The 17601-nt window shown below is 39.4% G+C and overlaps 1 protein-coding gene across 1 annotated transcript in view; it reads left to right on the top strand.

The window, feature by feature from the left end:
* LOC138798599 (uncharacterized) overlaps positions 1-17078 on the top strand; it is a 41383-nt gene extending 24305 nt beyond the window's left edge. Inside the window, exons 3-8 of the mRNA XM_069979118.1 lie at positions 6005-6166; positions 7069-7255; positions 8351-8502; positions 10996-11111; positions 15515-15619; positions 15733-17078. Of these exons, the coding sequence (XP_069835219.1) occupies positions 6005-6166; positions 7069-7255; positions 8351-8502; positions 10996-11111; positions 15515-15619; positions 15733-15751 (741 nt within the window). The 3' untranslated portion in view covers positions 15752-17078. The remainder of the gene's footprint in view (positions 1-6004; positions 6167-7068; positions 7256-8350; positions 8503-10995; positions 11112-15514; positions 15620-15732) is intronic.
* The last annotated feature ends 523 nt before the right edge of the window (positions 17079-17601 follow it).

Raw genomic sequence — 17601 nt, 5'->3', positions numbered from 1 at the left:
ACCAGCTTATTTATATGCCACATTGTCCTATATATAAAGATGTACTGTACATCATCCTACATTTACTTGAACTACTGTACAAATCACCTTTTAGGAAGATTGGAAACATTGAAAATGTTGTTACCATTACGGGAGATGCATTTTCATATAAAGTACACAACAGGAAATAGGACATCCTTTTGACTAGACACATAAATCAAGATTTACACCTTTTAAGTGATATTGTCTCTGCTCAATCTATTCTTAGAGTATCAGTACTCTGACGTGGTTGTAAAGGGCCGGTCAGGGCCTTCTTTTTCTTAAAAAAACAAATATTAATAAAATTTTAAGTAAACTTTTTACCCACATCAACCAATCAGATTCCAGATGGGTTTTTTTTTCTAAGCAACAGTATTTTCACACACAGTAAAATCTAATTAAAAATATGACCACGTCTATACAATGTGTGCACTGATTTCCGTAGTTTTTAATGTAATGTAGATTAAAAATACGACTGCATTTTATACCCATTTTTCAGACATACTTTGCTGTGTGTGAACAGAGCCCTACGGTTTGCTTTTACCTAAAGACATTCTGATTGGCATCTGTAAACAGAACTCACAGCAACACCTTTTCCTAGAATTCTGTGCAAGAGGCTTATATTTTCCTTAGAAGTGCGCGTTACCTTAACAACCTATTTTACTTTAAACAGGAGACATAATTTTGCTTTGTTGTACTACAAAACATTGCTTACATAACTTATATCCCATAAGGAATATACAGTCTACTTCTTAGCTTGATGTCCACAGGTAAATCATACACAGAACTATCCTTTGGCTAATAATTTATCAGCAGGTTCAGCAACACATCCAGATGGAAAGTAACCAAAGGATTAGCCTCATCTCTACCATGCAATGTTCTGCTTAGTTAAATGTAGGTTGAAACATTGAGATGCCTGGTAGTGAGTGACCCGGATAATGGACCGGGCAATTTAATGCTGCTTATGTAACTACAAAGGTTATGCCTTCTATGAAGATATCACTTTATTCCAGTCTTGTTTTTCTATGTAGTTTATGCGCTCAGTTCACTTCAAAGAAGTCTTTATTTATTGACCTAAGGCAAAAATGTACATCTGTTCTTCCAGCTGCATGTCAGTCTCAGAATGAGATTAGGACGGCAATAGGCAGTTTTCCTGGTGGAAGGCAGGCTTGTGGGAACTAGTTTCATGTGCAGATAACATAGATCAGTGACCTGGGAAATAATATTGATGAATCTGATGCTTCACTTCACAAAATCACATTGGATATATGAGCAGTTGTATGGGTGGCACGGTGGTTAGCACTGTAGCCTTGCATTAGATATATGAGCAGTGGTAACCTATAGAAAGACAGTGGCAATGGCAGTGGATTATGTTTTGTGCATGTTGAAATCTGTCACGAAATCTGCCATATGTCACGACTAAGGTCACAGAGAGATGCAGGAGAGACATGGACAATGTACTCTAAGCTCAGCCCCACCCACTGTCCCTGCCTACTTGCCGCTATCTGCCCTAAGCGGCAGCGGACAACTGGGCGGCGGTCCCTGGCCTGGATACATGAAACAAAAGTATTGACAAGACACATAAGACTAGTCAGCAAACCGGATCACAATGGTTGGGCAGCAATAGTAAAAAATCTGGATCCAATAGGCATAGTCAAAAAAACAGGCAATATGGTAAGGAACAGGCAGCAAGCAGGGGAGGTCAAGGATACAAAGCAGGAATCAGGAGATATAGTACAAGGGAAACTCTGAAGACAGGCCGCTCTGAAGCTAGAGCGCACGGGACCCGGGGAGAAGCGGACCACAGGAGCAGCCCTGGAGCGTGGATAGGTAATGTATATCGTCAGTCGCTGACCGCACAATGCTATTACACGTAGCGATGCGCTGTCGGCGCCCGACAATTATAGGTTCTAACCTATATCAACGATCAGCCGATGACAGCGATCATCGGCTGATCGTTGTCTTTATTACACGGAGCAATAATCGGATTATCGTTCCGTGTAATACCAGCCTAAGACACAGTTCAGACACAGCTCAGATAGTAAACAGAATATACACAATTCATGGCCAAAAGCACAGTCTTGGTCGCAACTTACAACCCAAAGACTGCGCCAAGGTCCCAAGAGGTAAATTCCTATCATCATTTACATTAGATTATGACTGGACCCTGATGAAATCAGTGGGATCTGTTGAAATGCAAAGGGCTGTCTGTTAGGAAAACCTCTTTGGTAAAAGAGGTTAATATGCTGGAGTACCCGCCTTCATTACCTAAATAGCCATTCATTTCATTGGCCATGTCATACTACATTTACCTTGACGATAACAGCTTATCACCATTAGAACATTTATTTATAAAGGGGCTATATTAAGACATTTCAAAAAGGCTGCTACAAAGTTGTTACAATGCTGACAGATGCAAAACAAGCCTTCACCTTTAGATTTATGGCATGGCAGAATAGGGAGATCAGCCACAGTAATTGCATGAGACTGACATACAATGCTGGGAACAAAAGTAAATGACTACTCACCACAAAATATCTGCAGCCGATGGAGGTGGTAGTAGTATTACAGGATGATTCAGGATCTAACAAATTATTTGAAAGGAGAGGGCCAGAAAACACAATATACAAAAACTTAGCATTTAACCAAAGTTTCCAATGCTAGATGCTAACTGAACCACTAAAACAGACTGGACAAGACACACTGGCCACAAAGTGGTAGAACTATTATTATAAGCAAAATGTAAATGGGTTACAGGGATTCTTATATAAGCTGAGGGGGCAGGGACAACACCAAGTCAAACATAAAAAAGTGGCACAAATCCATTACTTTAGCACAAAAAAAATTGCTGCATGACAAAAATCCTAATACTTCAAAATTGTAGCATGCCTACATGACTAGAGATGAGCGAACCGGGTTCGGGTTCGAGTCGATCCGAACCCGAACGTTCGGTATTTGATTAGCTAGGGGCTGCTGAACTTGGATAAAGCTCTAAGGTTGCCTGGAAAACATGGATACAGCCAATGACTACATCCATGTTTTCCACATAGCCTTAGGGCTTTATCCAACTTCAGCAGCCACCGCTAGTCAAATGCCGAAAGTTCGGGTTCGGATCGACTCGAGCATGCTCGAGGTTCGCTCATCTCTATACATGACCTAACAATCTGGTAAATCCATATTCGCCTACTGGGAAATGAGAATTAGTTATAGTATGTATTTTATGTTGAAGTCAGAAAATTACAGGATTTGAATATAGTCATTACAAGAGAATTTCTTAGGTACGCTGTTTGTTTTACATAAACTCATTGAAAAGGTAAGGAGTAGAGATGAACGAACCGGGTTCGGGATCGAGTCCATCCCAACCCGAACGATCGGCATTTGATGAGGCGGGGGCTGCTGAACTTGAATAAAGCCCTAAGGCTATGTGGAAAACATGGATATAGTCATTGGCTGTATCCATGTTTTCCAGACAACCTTAGAGCTTTATCCAAGTTCAGCAGCCACCGCTAATCAAATGCCGATCGTTCGGGTTCGGATCGACTCGAACCCGAACCCGGTTCGCTCATCTCTAGTAAGAAGCAGTTCCTTCATTGTGTGGAGATAAGTTAGGAACATTACCGTATACTTCCACGCGGATCGGAAGTGCTGTGAACTTCCACATGATTGGAAATCTTATGCATTCATCATGTGCTCCGGGTGGTGTTCTTGTTGAACATTTGATCCTCACACTAGTCCGCACATAATGCAGTGAACGGAAAGTCATTGGTTTGGCATTTCCCTAATATTGCGTTTGTTATGGGAAAGCTTTGAGCTGACATCCTGCTTTTGTAAAGGGAGATGAAGAGTGTAAAAGAAATGAGCACAGCTTGTTTCCACAAATCAGCTTGGTTATTTTTACAAAGTGATGACATTGGCAACGAGGAAAAGCTAATGTGTCTTTGGTAGATGAAAAAAAAAATTAATATCCCATTTGTGTAACAGAGATGACAGTGGTGGCCATTCACAACAGTAAAGCTAGATACGGTATTATGTTTCCTTCCTACTCAGCCTATAAGTAAGTGTGTATAAGGGAATTCATGAGTCATTGGAAAAAAAATACATACTTCCCTTATCTTTAAAGGAAAAGACTGGCCAAAAAATGTATCAAAGTATTATATTGGCCCCCAAAAGTTATACAAATCACCAATATACACTTATTACAGGAAATGCAGATAAAGTGCTTTTTTCCCTGCACTTACTACTGCATCAAGGTTTCACTTCCTGGATAACATGGTGATGTCACGACCTGACTCCCAGAGCTGTGGCTATGGCTGCTGAAGAGGATGATAGCAGGGGGACACTGAGGGACACAGGGCACTGGAGGGACACTGAGCATCCCCCTGCTATCATCCTCTCCAGCAGCCACAGACCGCACAGCTCTGGGAGTCGGGTCGTGACATCACCATTTTATTCAGGAAGTGAAGCCTTGATGCAGTAGTTAGTGCAGAGAAAAAACACTTTATGTGCATTCCCCATATAAGTGTATTTTGGTGGTTTATATAACTTCTGGGGGGCAATATAATACTTTAATAAAAATTTTTGCTGGACTTCTTTAATCATTTTCGGTTACAATCTATGGAACCATCATATCATAGATCATTGTCAGAATTAAGGCTGGTATTAGTTGGAAATGCTGCTAATTCTACCTCTTACCCAACGGACTAAATCATAGCCTTCAAGCCCACCAAGCTTCATCAAAAAGTGAAAATATGACATTTTGTAATGCTCTAAAGTTTTCATATACAAAATCACAAATGTTTAACATATTGGCAGCCTTGAGATACGCTAATACATGGCTCATGTGACCCTCTTATCTTGCTTACTGAACCTACCTAGAGTGTTTTGGGATATTTATTATTCATCATTTTGAAGGTGTTGGTATATAGCACTTTACTGAACATGGAATACATTGACTTAGATATCATCTCATCCCATAGAACATCTACTAAGTTAAAGGGTATTTTGAATTTATCCCCTTCTTTCCACAGGGTTGGTCATGAGTTTTAGGTTGCAGAGGGGTCGCAATGCTGGGACCTCCCATGATCTCAGGAATAGAGCCCCGGGTCTTTGGTATGAATAGAGCACTCCTTTCATTGTCTATGAAGCCCAGGGCAATTCACGGCCAACTACAACAGTTCCCATAGAGAATGAATAGAGCAGCCACTCCATTCATAACAAATTTATTTGGGGATAAATTATTTTAATTTGGAATACTTATTTAAGTGTGTTATTTTGGTTATTAGAGGGAATCCTTACAAAGTCAAAGAGTATACAAGAACTAAAGGCAGATAAATGACAATGAATAGCGTTGCAGGAAAAGTCACCATGAAAAACCTTCTCAGAAACTTTTGTACAAATGTATTGACCGATCCACCTTAACCAACAAGATGCCTGTGAGCTTTAGTAGGTCATCCCTTATATTCTATAGAATCTCATAGGAAGATATGATAGAACAAGATAAGGCATTCATAAGGAATATCCATCCCATAGGCTAAAGGTGCTAATATATAGTATGTTCAACCCACACAACACAAATGTTACTTCCCAGAAGAGGTCGGTCATGCCATGCATCATTACACATGTTCTGTTGATGTAACCTTGTAACACTCTTTATCTGGTAAATGCCGGGATCCTTTCCTCTCCTTGTAACTCTCAGAGACACCTTGTTGTAAATCTCAGCTGAGTGTGAAGGGCAAATGTTTTTTTCACTAAAAGGAAAAGGTTTTGATCCTTGAAGATCTTATAAGGTTATTCCTCCCTCTGTACCTGTAACACAGGTAGCTAGCAGTAATAACCTACAAGGCATTACTAGAAGAACATTTCTAACTGGCATTAAATCATGCCCAGGTAGTGTTCTTCCTTCCACCAACTCCTTCAAAATTTTGTCAGAAGTTCCAATAAGTTTAAAAGGTTTATTTCCCATTTTGTTGTTAAAATTATTTTCCAGGTAAACCAGGGAGCATCGAAAGCTCTTGGATCGGGTCTTGGCTATTTGGAACACATATGTCAACTAATAGAAAAAATTGGACAACTTCAGGAGCATAACCTAAAACTACAGAAGCAAATATTTACATTACAGAAGGAAGATAGAATGAAACAAATGAAAGAGGTAAGAAGCAATAAAATTGTATAATACAAAACACTATGACACAAAATATTGGGCAATGTGTATGATTATAGGGCAGATAACACAACATTGTTAAGATACAGCCATGCACCATAAAAGCTTATAGAAATTGTCAATATTTCAAAAGTAATGTGAAAGAAGGGACAATTCAGCCCTCTTTCTGCAGGATAGGTAATACATGAAGGGCTATCACCTAGGGCCCACCTTTTACAAAAATAGGGATGTTTTCTCCATCCATTTGAATGGAGTACCAGTTAAACATGTACTCCACTGCTTCACTGAACTCTATGGGTCTGATAAAGTACAGCATTTGTCTATCTTGTTCAGGGCCATGTGTTCATATAGGGGGACACTGGACACCTGTTGTTATGGTAAGTGAGGTTCCCACTCATCAGCTGTTCTGCAAATAGGTTATAAAGTTTGTTGGTGTTAAAACACCTTTAAAAAAGTTGATCTGCAGGCCACCAATTTCATTAGAAATCTCAATAAAGTGGTGTAATCCTCATTTTATATTACATTAGTTAAAGGAGTTATTCCAGGTCTCTCTGTGATTTGACCATGCGTAGATCAATATATAAATGTCTTTTCATTGTGCCACTTACAAGCAGGTAACGCAAAGTACAGAACCCAGATAACCTTAAATACAAACACACTTCAAGTGATGGTCGTAAATGTATGTTAAAGTAATCAATTTATCAAGTGATCAATCACAGAGCCTGTTTACCCAGAGAGAGCATAAAGAAAATGTTGAGTCAAAGATCCAGGAATTCCATTAGAAGGGGCTTAGTTTTGGAATGCCAGCAATGTGGGCATATGATATCACTGCACTCACTGGAAGGCTTGAGATGGAACATTTGCATGACTCCTTTCTCCTCTTGGTGTAGGAGTACGTTGGACAGCACTGCTCCTGTGGAGCAGCGAATATTTTCCTCTCTCCGTACCAGGACTCTAAGAAACCTTTTCCTGTAAGGAGGAACCGGCCGCATAGTATGTTTGTACAAAGTGGAAACCAATCTGACCTCTCCATGATCCCAGAAATTGGCATTAACTCTGAAAAGTTTGGCTACAAAGGTTGGTTTCTTATCTCAATGTGTCTGTTTTAACACACCCTGATAAAAGTTAAGAGAACAATAGTACGAGAATGAGTTTTATATTGTCTTGAAGCAAATGCTTGTTATTTGATGTATGCTTTAAAGGCAAACCAGCACCCAGGATTCTCATAAGTAACTTGTGACATTTGCGGATAGCTGACATTGCAATTAGACAAATGGTACCTGTATGTATCATCTTCGTTGGTTCTATATAGGAAAAATGATGTTTATTACCAACCCATGGAGTTATAGTGGAATGGCCTCTTCTTGATCGCCCTCTCAGTCTTTTCACTCTTTATACTATATACACATGTCAGCAGTTCCTTAAGGAAATCCTGATTGACAGTTTCCAATTAAGTATATGGTACCTAAGGGGCACATTGAAAAATACCATCAGTGCACAGTGATAGCACATCCAATAGGATTACAAACTACAATTTTGAGTATGTTTTGATCAGTTCCATTCAACTTTACCAAGAAGAGATCGCTTTCAATGGCCAATACTTTGCTGACGCTAAATTTAAAAGGACAAGATCAAAATATGTCATCTGACTATTGTAGTCATCTTTATGGGGGGCATTTATTTAGACTATACTCCAGCTTTAAATTGGGCCCCGGACCCTTTTTCCCGGCCAGATTTAATAGAATCACACGCCTTTTAGTAAACCTAGCCAACCCTGCAGCCGAAGCAACAAATCAAATATATAACTGCTTTCAGCAGGTGTAGATTTGTATAATGATTTACGCCTGTGAGCCGAGGCGGGAGGAGGCCATGCTTTCGCCCCGCCTTGTCGACCCCCCTCCCCCGCCCATTAGGCGAGCAGGACATACTGCAGGCGTGGGCCAGGGAGAAGGGGCGAATCTACCCCCATATGTATGTCAGATTTAGTGGCATGGTTGCCATTGGAACACTAACTAGAGTCTCCAGAGGCCCATCATAGATGCAGAAAATACATCTCAGATACATACAGTACATCCTTACAGATTTTTCAGTTTCTAGTCCAATGCATGGATAAATACAGAGAATCATTGCTTCATTGTGCTGTAAAAATGTAATTGGTATTATTCATTTTAGGAAATCTTGCACAGACAGACGGCTGGAGGAGTCCTTCTATATTGGGAGTAAGGAAGCCTTTTACTAAACTGAAATGTGATGACAAAGAAATTAAGCAAATGTGGGAAAAAAATTACAATGACCCCTTTGCATCAGAACAAGATATGAAAAAGGTATGTCAGTTTTTTCCCTTTTTTTTTTTAGGAATTAACTACTAAAGATCAAGAAGCACATATCTGAGACTTCCTCTTTTACAGTGAAATCCAATCACTAATATACACAATTTTTTTTTTATTTTGGAATAACGTTTTTATCACTTGGCAGATAATTACAGGGCAGACTATATTAAGTAACAGTAAATATACATAAAAGCTCATCTGCTGCATGAAATTCATCTACATAAAAGATGCAGCTGAATAAACAGACTTTAAAGTGACTTCTCAAAAAGTTTTAATATGGTTCTTGAACCAGGATGCTTATACTATGTGGTCTATTTTAGGAATATTACATTATAATATAATCCTTACAAGATCTTTAGTAAGAAGCTGCACATTTTTTTGTAGTACTGTACAGATTCCATGTGAATCTATGTGGGCAGAGATTTTGGACACTGTACTTCAATACATTCAGAGTCTAAACACAAAAACATCATCTGAGTACAAAAATGTCCCCATATTGCTTCATTGTGAACCCAGACTGAGAGGTCTGTCTGATGGATTTAGCCTATCTTTGGCTATGTTCACACAATGTAAAAAAAAAAAAAAGAGAGAAGGCGGCCACCTTTTTTCTATTTAAAAAGACATCCGTTATTGCTGCGATTTAACTGACTGTTAACGGACGTCCAATGCACACAGTGTATAAAATGACAGATATTATCTGTGATGACGTCAAAATAATGATGATGATGATAATAATAATAATAATTTTATTATTAAAATAATAATCATGTCAATTATTTTCGGATGTCTTTTGCAAACAGTGGACGTTTTTTTTAGTTGTTCGCACACAGTTTTTCTTTTTTTCACCATCCTTTCTCCATTTTTACTATTAAATTCAATAGACTTTTCAATTAAAGACACACCCAAAGGCCAATTAGTAACCCATACTAGAATAATCTTGCAAAAAGGTAGACACCGGCACTACTACCATGTGGTTAGGACTCAATACTAGATGGGGGAGTATTCCCATGCACGGTTATATGTGGTGCTCTCTTGCTAGAGTTCAAGATATACAGTCTCTAAATCGTTCACATAAAAAAAATGCAAGGGCACTCACCGATCCGTGCTTGTACTTTATTGTTCCATCTTGTTAAAACATGGATTAGCAGCCAGCGAGGACGCCAAACACCTTCAGCATGACAGCTGTTTCGCGTTTACACGCTTCGTCAGACGAATCGTGTAAACACGAAACAGCTGTTATGCTGAAGGTGTTTGGTGTCCTCGCTGGCTGCTAATCCATGTTTTAACAAGATGGAACAATAAAGTACAAGCACGGATCGGTGAGTGCCCAAACTAGAATAACGTACCAGCAGTGATGACGGGCGGTCAATCCTCAAAATAACGGACACACAAGAAAAATGTTGTGTGAACATAGCCTTTCCGTGAGTAGCAGCTAAATTTTAGGATTTATTTTTTTTTTGCAACAAAGACTATTCAGAAAGTTTATTTTTTTTGCATTCTCAAAACAAATTAATATAAAAATGAAACAGTGTCAATAGCCATAAAATATATTCAATTTACATAGTAGGGTGTGCTGTTTTAGCACACCCATCAGATGGATGGACAGTTGGAGGCATTGTCTATATATCCTATGTTACAGAGGCTTGATCCTTTGCCAGATACCTTGTAGAATAGTCTGAAGCAAGACTAAGGGCCCTATTCCACCGGACGATTATCGTTCAGATTATCGTTAAATCGTTCGAATCTAAACGATAATCGTTCGGTTGAAATGCAGTAACGATTAACGACCGAACGAGAAATCGTTGATCGCTTTATAAGACCTGGACCTATTTTTATCGTTGCTCGTTTGCAAAACATTCGCAAATCGTTCGCATTGAATAAGACATCGTTCGGTCGTTCGCAATAGATACGAACGCAATAGCGAAGTACCAGGTGTTTGTCTCAATAACTGCGGTCACAAGGAAGCCCAGGAATCGGCAGCTCTGCCTCTGAGACAATATAAAGTGTCTGCTGCCCTGATGCCCGCTCAGAAATTCCTCCAGTATTTCTGAACAAGCCTAAACCTGCACTTCATTATTTGCTTTTCCACACTGCATGACTTCTCTGGCAGGATTGGGTTGTTAACACTGGAGAAGTCCAATACAGCAAATGAAAATAGCTTCCAGCAAGACAGACATCACTCCGGAGAGAGATATATATTATTATGCACAGGGTCAAATACGTTTCATCAGAATGTGTGAAGCAAAGATAACAAAGCTTGTTTTATTAACATTCTATCATCCATGGAAAAGATGGAAAAAGTGGATAAATCTGTTTGTGATTGTGCGTGGCCCGGTCGTATGGTATTAGATATTGTATAAATATTACTCTCTCATTATCTTATTAGTCCTACAGGGTCATAGGGTAACAGCTAATGAATAGCAGTCATACATCAGGGTCCTATATGACTTGTGTACATCTTGTCATCATCCTATTCCTGTATTTCAGCTTGATCTCCACCCATGGGGAAGAGTCAGAGATCTTCTTAAAAAGAAAAATAAGAACCAGAACAAACTAGGATTATGCTCAGCATCTCTAAAAAGATCCTGCCCCCAACTATACAGGTAAACTGGAATCTATGTTGGACTTATCTGTTTATGTATTAACAGTAACTTATTAAGCACTAGCACATTCTATATTGTTGTACAGAGATTGTCAGAGATTACTCTAAATTCTTAATTCATTGTGAAAATCTGTGCTGAGAGACTAGATCAACTAACTGAGGAATCTGGTTACATGATGCCCACAGACGTCTATGGAGAGGGGAGGGCAGAAGTTAAAGGGGGACATTTATTAAGTCTGACGTTTTTTACGCCGGACTTAAAAATGTCCCCGCATCTCTGGCGCTACGGAGATTTATGTAGAGGCGTACGGCGTATCTCCTGGAACAAAAGATAAATCGCGCGGACTCTGAGTCCGCGCCCCCTGTTCCGCCCCCTCCACACCCCCGCCATACCCGGCGGAAAGTGCCGATATGCAAATATTTTATTCGCAAATCGGCCATTTGCGAATAAAATAATACGCAAATCGGCACTTTCCACCGATACGCACCTTAATATGTGTCCCCCAAAGTGTACCTGTCATTATAATTGTCAATATCTAAATCAACAGTAGATGTGAAATAATGCAAGTTTGCAATATACATTCATTTTTTTTGCTATCATGCTGTAAAACAAAGCTTTACTTACCTGAAATCCAGGTCCAGTCTCCTGAAGGCAGATTTTTAGTCTTGTGCTTGTTGAAACAAAGAGCCTTACCACATGAAAGCCTGATCTGTCCAGAGAGTCATGGCTCAAAGTGTCTATCAATCAAATGACTGCCTCCTCTGAGAGAGCAGATGACCTGGGAAACACTGGACTTCCTTTGTTTAGACTCTTTGAAAAAAAAGCCAGAACGCAGGAAGTGCTGTGTTTTCCATTATAACTAAAAAAAAAAAAAATGTAAATGTAAATTGCAAACTTGCTTTATTTCACATCTATTTTTGATTTAGGTTTTAAAAGTTATAATGACAGGTACACTTTAGCTTGTAGTAAGACTTTCACCATAGCCCTGAACTTAATTCATAGACAATCTGTTCACTTCTGCTGTATTGTATTCTCTATACTGCTGCTGCTTCTTAAGGGAGAGCAGGGCGCTGGATTTGTGTGTGTGCTGTGTATGTATAACAGCTAGCTTCCACATACATGGTAAATCACTCTGAATTTACTGCTAAAGAGAAACATGTTACCTATAGACATCTATGGAGAGGGGGGAGCTGGAGAAGTGAGTTAATGGGAGGAGAAAAAAGTTCAGAAAGATAGAAAAATATGGCTGCAGCTTGTAGCAAAGCTTGTATTGCACCCTGTACTTCATTTACAGTTCTCACTTTTTGCTACTGCTGTATAATATCCTCCATACTTCTGCTGCTTCTGAGGAAGTGCAACAGAGAGATAGGGGACGGGATCTGTGCTGTGTATGGGAGACATCATATCAGTTAATCTCCACCCACTGACAATTGCCTGCGGAGGGCAAAACTAGTGAAAATATCAGGGCAGAATGTGCATAACAGGGCAGATTTGCCTATAAGAACTTTGACCACCTTTTCTAGAAACAACCTACAGTCAAGGGTTTATATTTACAAAGCTGGGGCTCCTTAGACTACATACTATGAAGTATGAAAACTGCACTCTTTTCTCTTTGAGAAAAATAGCTTTACTTGCCGGCAAAAAACCTATGGACACAATGCATGGGATTAATCCTGCATAAAAATCCATAGTACTGGGGTTAGATAGACTCCACAGGTACTGCACATATAAGGGAATTCTACACTATATAGTAGAGGCTCAGCAAGTAAGGGTAGGCCAGTGTTTGTGCACCATGTTGCCATATTACACTACTGCTGCACATGTGCTGCCTGCATGGAGCCCACCCTTCCCTTATGGAAATAAAAACCAGCCCACACACATATGAACTTCATTAACTCCTTCCTGTACAGGAGTCTCAGCATCTGGTTGAGAAGAGTTCCTATGCTCAGATTTACTGGATGCCTCAACATATGTACAGTATCCTCACACGCCATCTGTGACTAGACCAATTACCCACTACCCTCTGTCACTTTTCCCTTTTAGTCCCTACCATTTCCTATCTCCTCTCTCACCCTTCTTCTTCCCACACTTCCCTTGGTCCCCATCAGACTCCAAAATAGGCCCAAAAAGTTCAAAAAATGCTCATGTTGGACTCTGCTGATGTCATGTATAGTTGGTTTACAGATTGTTCTTTTGGTTGTATTTTGGACTTCCTAGCAATACGGTGCTTTGAGGGTGTGTGATATCCTCCTGTGACCGTAATTCATACAACAGAAATAGTGAGAAAAGTATAGGTCACATTTTTGTACGTGAGCCGAAAGGAAACAACCTATATATATACATATTCTTCAAACAAGCCCTTACTGTCACATTAACATCTGTAGTCAAGCTCTGAATTTCCTTCTATTGTCTAAAGATAAAGAAAACCTAGACTACAGCATATTCTGTGCATTTCCTTTTTTAACAATGTAATTGCTTTTTTGACCCTATTGTCAAAGAAGAGGGCAGAGAAAGTTTCATGTGTAGTTCTATCTCTTAGGCAATGCTCTCATCTCTACTGCAGAGTCCATTAAAATGCCTAAAAAGTGTACTGTTTGCTGCTCTATTTTTCAGTAAAAACACCAGATCCCATCATAGTCATTGGAGCCCATCAGGCCATTGGGCAGCACGGTGGCTGGGTTCAAATCCCACCAACATCTATCTGTCTATTGGGGACAGGGAGCAATAATTGGCCAAAACTATGTAAAGTGCTGTGGAATCTGTGTGCGCTATACAAATAAAAGCATTATTATTTTTATGGTGGTGTCTGAATCCCTGAACTGCCATTATTGTGGAACATTTAAGAACGATAGTGTTCCTGGCGTACACCATGGAAAAAGCACAGATTCTTACCTTTTTTGTGGTGAACAAAGAATGGTGGTGAGGAGGTATGGCTTCTATCAGCGCCTAATTTATCATGGTTTATGTCTGCAAACAAGCATAAACCATGCAAAAATCTACACCTCCTCCCCCTTGTATACTAGTCTCCATTCTGGCTGAGAGATTAGGATCCTGAACATGCCCCCCCCCCCCCCCCCCCCCCCCAATTACAAGAATTCCTTAACAGGCTACATAAAAGTATAAAGGTTGGTGTTCCTAAGTAGACAATCTCTTTAAAATGGATAGACATGAGTGAACAGTAAGGGCCCTATTACACAGAGCAATAATCAGTCGAATCAGGACAATTCGGACCACTATTGCTCTGTGTAATAGAGCGATCATTGATGAAGCAATCATTGGCTGGTCTTTTCTTTAGGTCCAGACCCAAAATTATCGGGCATGTAATAGCGATGTGCGGCCGATGGCTGGTAGTTGTAGTATAAAATAATAAATTATTAACTTTCCTTACCACGCTCCCTGGTGTCCTCGGGAGCCTTCCCTGGTCTCTGCAGCTCTGCCTTCTGTTCCCTTCTGATCCGGTCTCTGCACTGATAGGCCGCGGCCGCTCAGCCAATCACTTGCCGAGACAGGCCAGTGATTGTCTGAGCTGCCGGCGGCCTGTCGGTGCAGAGACCGGAACAGAAGGGAACAGAAGGGAGAGCTGCAGAGACCAGGGAAGGCCCTAGGACACCGGGGAACGTGGTAAGGTAAGTTAATAATTTATTCTTTTACACTAAAGGCAAGAGCTGCATGGACATCGCTTACAATGTCTGTGCAGCCCTTGCTGCCTAATAGTCGGCCTGATAAATGGTCAATAAACTCGTTACAGTTTATGATTGGGCCATGTAACAGGACCCTAAATTCAGGTTCACAAATTCCCGGATGCACAGCATTTTATGCCTGGTGGGTGGAGAAGGTTGTATCCATGTTTTTAAGGTAGTTCTCGGGCTGCATCTATCTTCTCCAGGAAGTGAGAGTCAAATGCTGATAGTTCAGGAGTTTGTGAACCCAAATTTACTGTAAGTTCGCTCATCTCTAAAAATGGTTGTCTGGGCTTAGATGTATGTATTTAAAAAAAATATATATTTTTTTTTATTATATCCTCCTGGCTGGACCCCACACTGCCTCCCCTCCCTGGTGTTGTCTTACAATCATGCAGCTTGTGAGAGACCCCCAGGAGATTTCTCGGCATTAAATCCATGTTTTGTACTTACTAACATCAAAGTGCCATATTCGTGTAAAGAGAGTATGAGTGTTCTTTTCCACAAAGCATTCATGTGGCTGAGAATGGAATGTTTGTTACATGTGAATCACAAGGAATGATAAATGTCGATTTTTCCACCGGGTGTCCAGCACCTCCAGATACACTTACATGTCCTGATATACAAGTGCAATGAATCATCATAGCTGTAATAACATCTTATGCTCTTCTTCTTGTTTTATGCTCATAAACACACTCATCCAATACATATTTTTTCCACCAGGCCTGATATCGGTGAGGTTAAGAAAAGAGACAGAAACTCCATGATTGTGTTCGGACAGAATGTGAACAGAGAAAACGCTTGGTCCAGTCTGTTCGTCCTAAACAGGTGAGTACTGCAGTATGTGAAGTGTCTATGAACGTTCTAATATCATTTGTACTTTGATTCTTTATTATTTCAATATCCTTTTTATAATGTGTATCTATCTTATATTTTTCCAGAAAAGATGAAGATATGTGAAAAGAAAGGATACAGAAGACAGATGTATAGAATGTATCTGCATGTTAGACTATAAAAAGTGGGAAAAGTGTAATGAGAATGTATGTTATGAAGTCTATGGATTTCCATCTATTGACCCATTGGAATCATGGTTATCTGTGAATTATACTCACACTGCTATTTATTCTGCATATGTGCTCCTATGAAGCGCTCTCTCTATTTATTACCTAGAACCTTTATTCTAGCAGGATATATGAAGCCAGAGGACATCATTGTATTTTAGCTTAAATTTAGAACATCCAGTTCATTCTAAGTGGTATGAAAAAACAGTAGAGTAGTTGTCCATATCACCTTCGTGCTTCTTAATTTTTCATGTATCGATTTTGGTAAAATTCTCTTATTGTCATTCATCACAGCTCTCTCTTTATGAAATATTTATACGTCATGTTATTCCTTCTCTGAATAAAATGCACAGCAACCTGTAAGTGTCAGGACTCACCGTACATACTCCCTCCATCGTACACACGAGCATTTCTTCTTATGAGGTTCTTAGCAAACCATTTGATCAAACAGAATGTTCTGACACTTGCAGGTTGCTGCTACATTTTTTCTGTTTTGTCTATATGTTCAAACTGCACAGTGTGAACAAGTTTTAGTGGAGTGCTGGCTATCTTTTTGCTTTTTTTGTTATTCCTTCTCCATGAGAAATCATCAATATCAAGGATCATCTAACCTAGTAAAACCAATATGCCTATGGTTTTAAAACAAGTGTACTGCTCAATTTATTATACGTATACTTATATTTAGTAGACATATTGTCATATAAGAGCACCGGATGCACTTTGAGTGGAAAAAAATCTTGCAGATGGATTCACATATGGTGTAATATACATCTGTGCCCAATAAGTCTGTGAATAAATCTGAGTGGAAAAATTATATATACAGGTAAAAAGCTGTTTTCATATGGAGATATATATAGAGATATTTGTACAGTGAGGACATATTCTCCTGTAGTAATGGCATAAACCACTGTTATTATTTGTTATTGGTAATATGTAACCATGCTCAGTGAATCTTAATGTAAACTGATCCCATAAGTATAGGTGAAGCACTTACCAATATCACTGTATTATTTTACTATTACGAGATATATGTCTTTAGGCCACACATCACAATACAAACATTTAATGATATTGGCAACACTTATATTTATAGCACTCTTAGATTGTGTTGTGGGCCTACTGAATATTATAGGGATCAAAGCTGGGATTTAGAGGATATGTTTGCACACTGTAAATGTTCATATATATCTGTTATATAATATATATGTAGTAGTAATAATAATAATAATAATAATAATAATAATAATAATTTCCTTTAAAATCAAAAGTGGTCAGACAATAAAACATAGAGGCCACAGGCACCTCAGATTCCCTTTAATCAGCAGACATTGGAGTGGAGGGGGAGTTACTAGCCAGGAATCTGCTACACCATAGATAGACTATGGGCTGCCATATACAGCAGAATAATGGGGCACTTAGATTTCTCTGCTTATACCCTGCTCTAGTATAGGTTCACTACTGCTCATAGACTAACAATAACATATAAGGGAGCTTTGCACCAAATGTAAATCAACACTTTCAACCGCACAAACAGTGAGTTTCACAGATGGGAACTACGGAATATGTTAAAGCGTAACTGTCATTTCAGGGCCATTTTTCTGAAAACATTAAATATCTATAGTACAAGCGATTTTAAGAAACTTTGTAATAGGTTTTATGTACTAAAAGAGTTTCCTTCTGTAGTGAAAAAGCAATCTCCCAGCCTCCCCCCTCACATCAAATGAAGCAGGATTTCTGTCTCCATTATGT

The sequence above is a fragment of the Dendropsophus ebraccatus genome, chromosome 8 (assembly GCF_027789765.1).
Source record: "Dendropsophus ebraccatus isolate aDenEbr1 chromosome 8, aDenEbr1.pat, whole genome shotgun sequence".
Classification (NCBI taxonomy): domain Eukaryota; kingdom Metazoa; phylum Chordata; class Amphibia; order Anura; family Hylidae; genus Dendropsophus; species Dendropsophus ebraccatus.
This window is presented reverse-complemented; position numbering and strand designations above follow the sequence as displayed.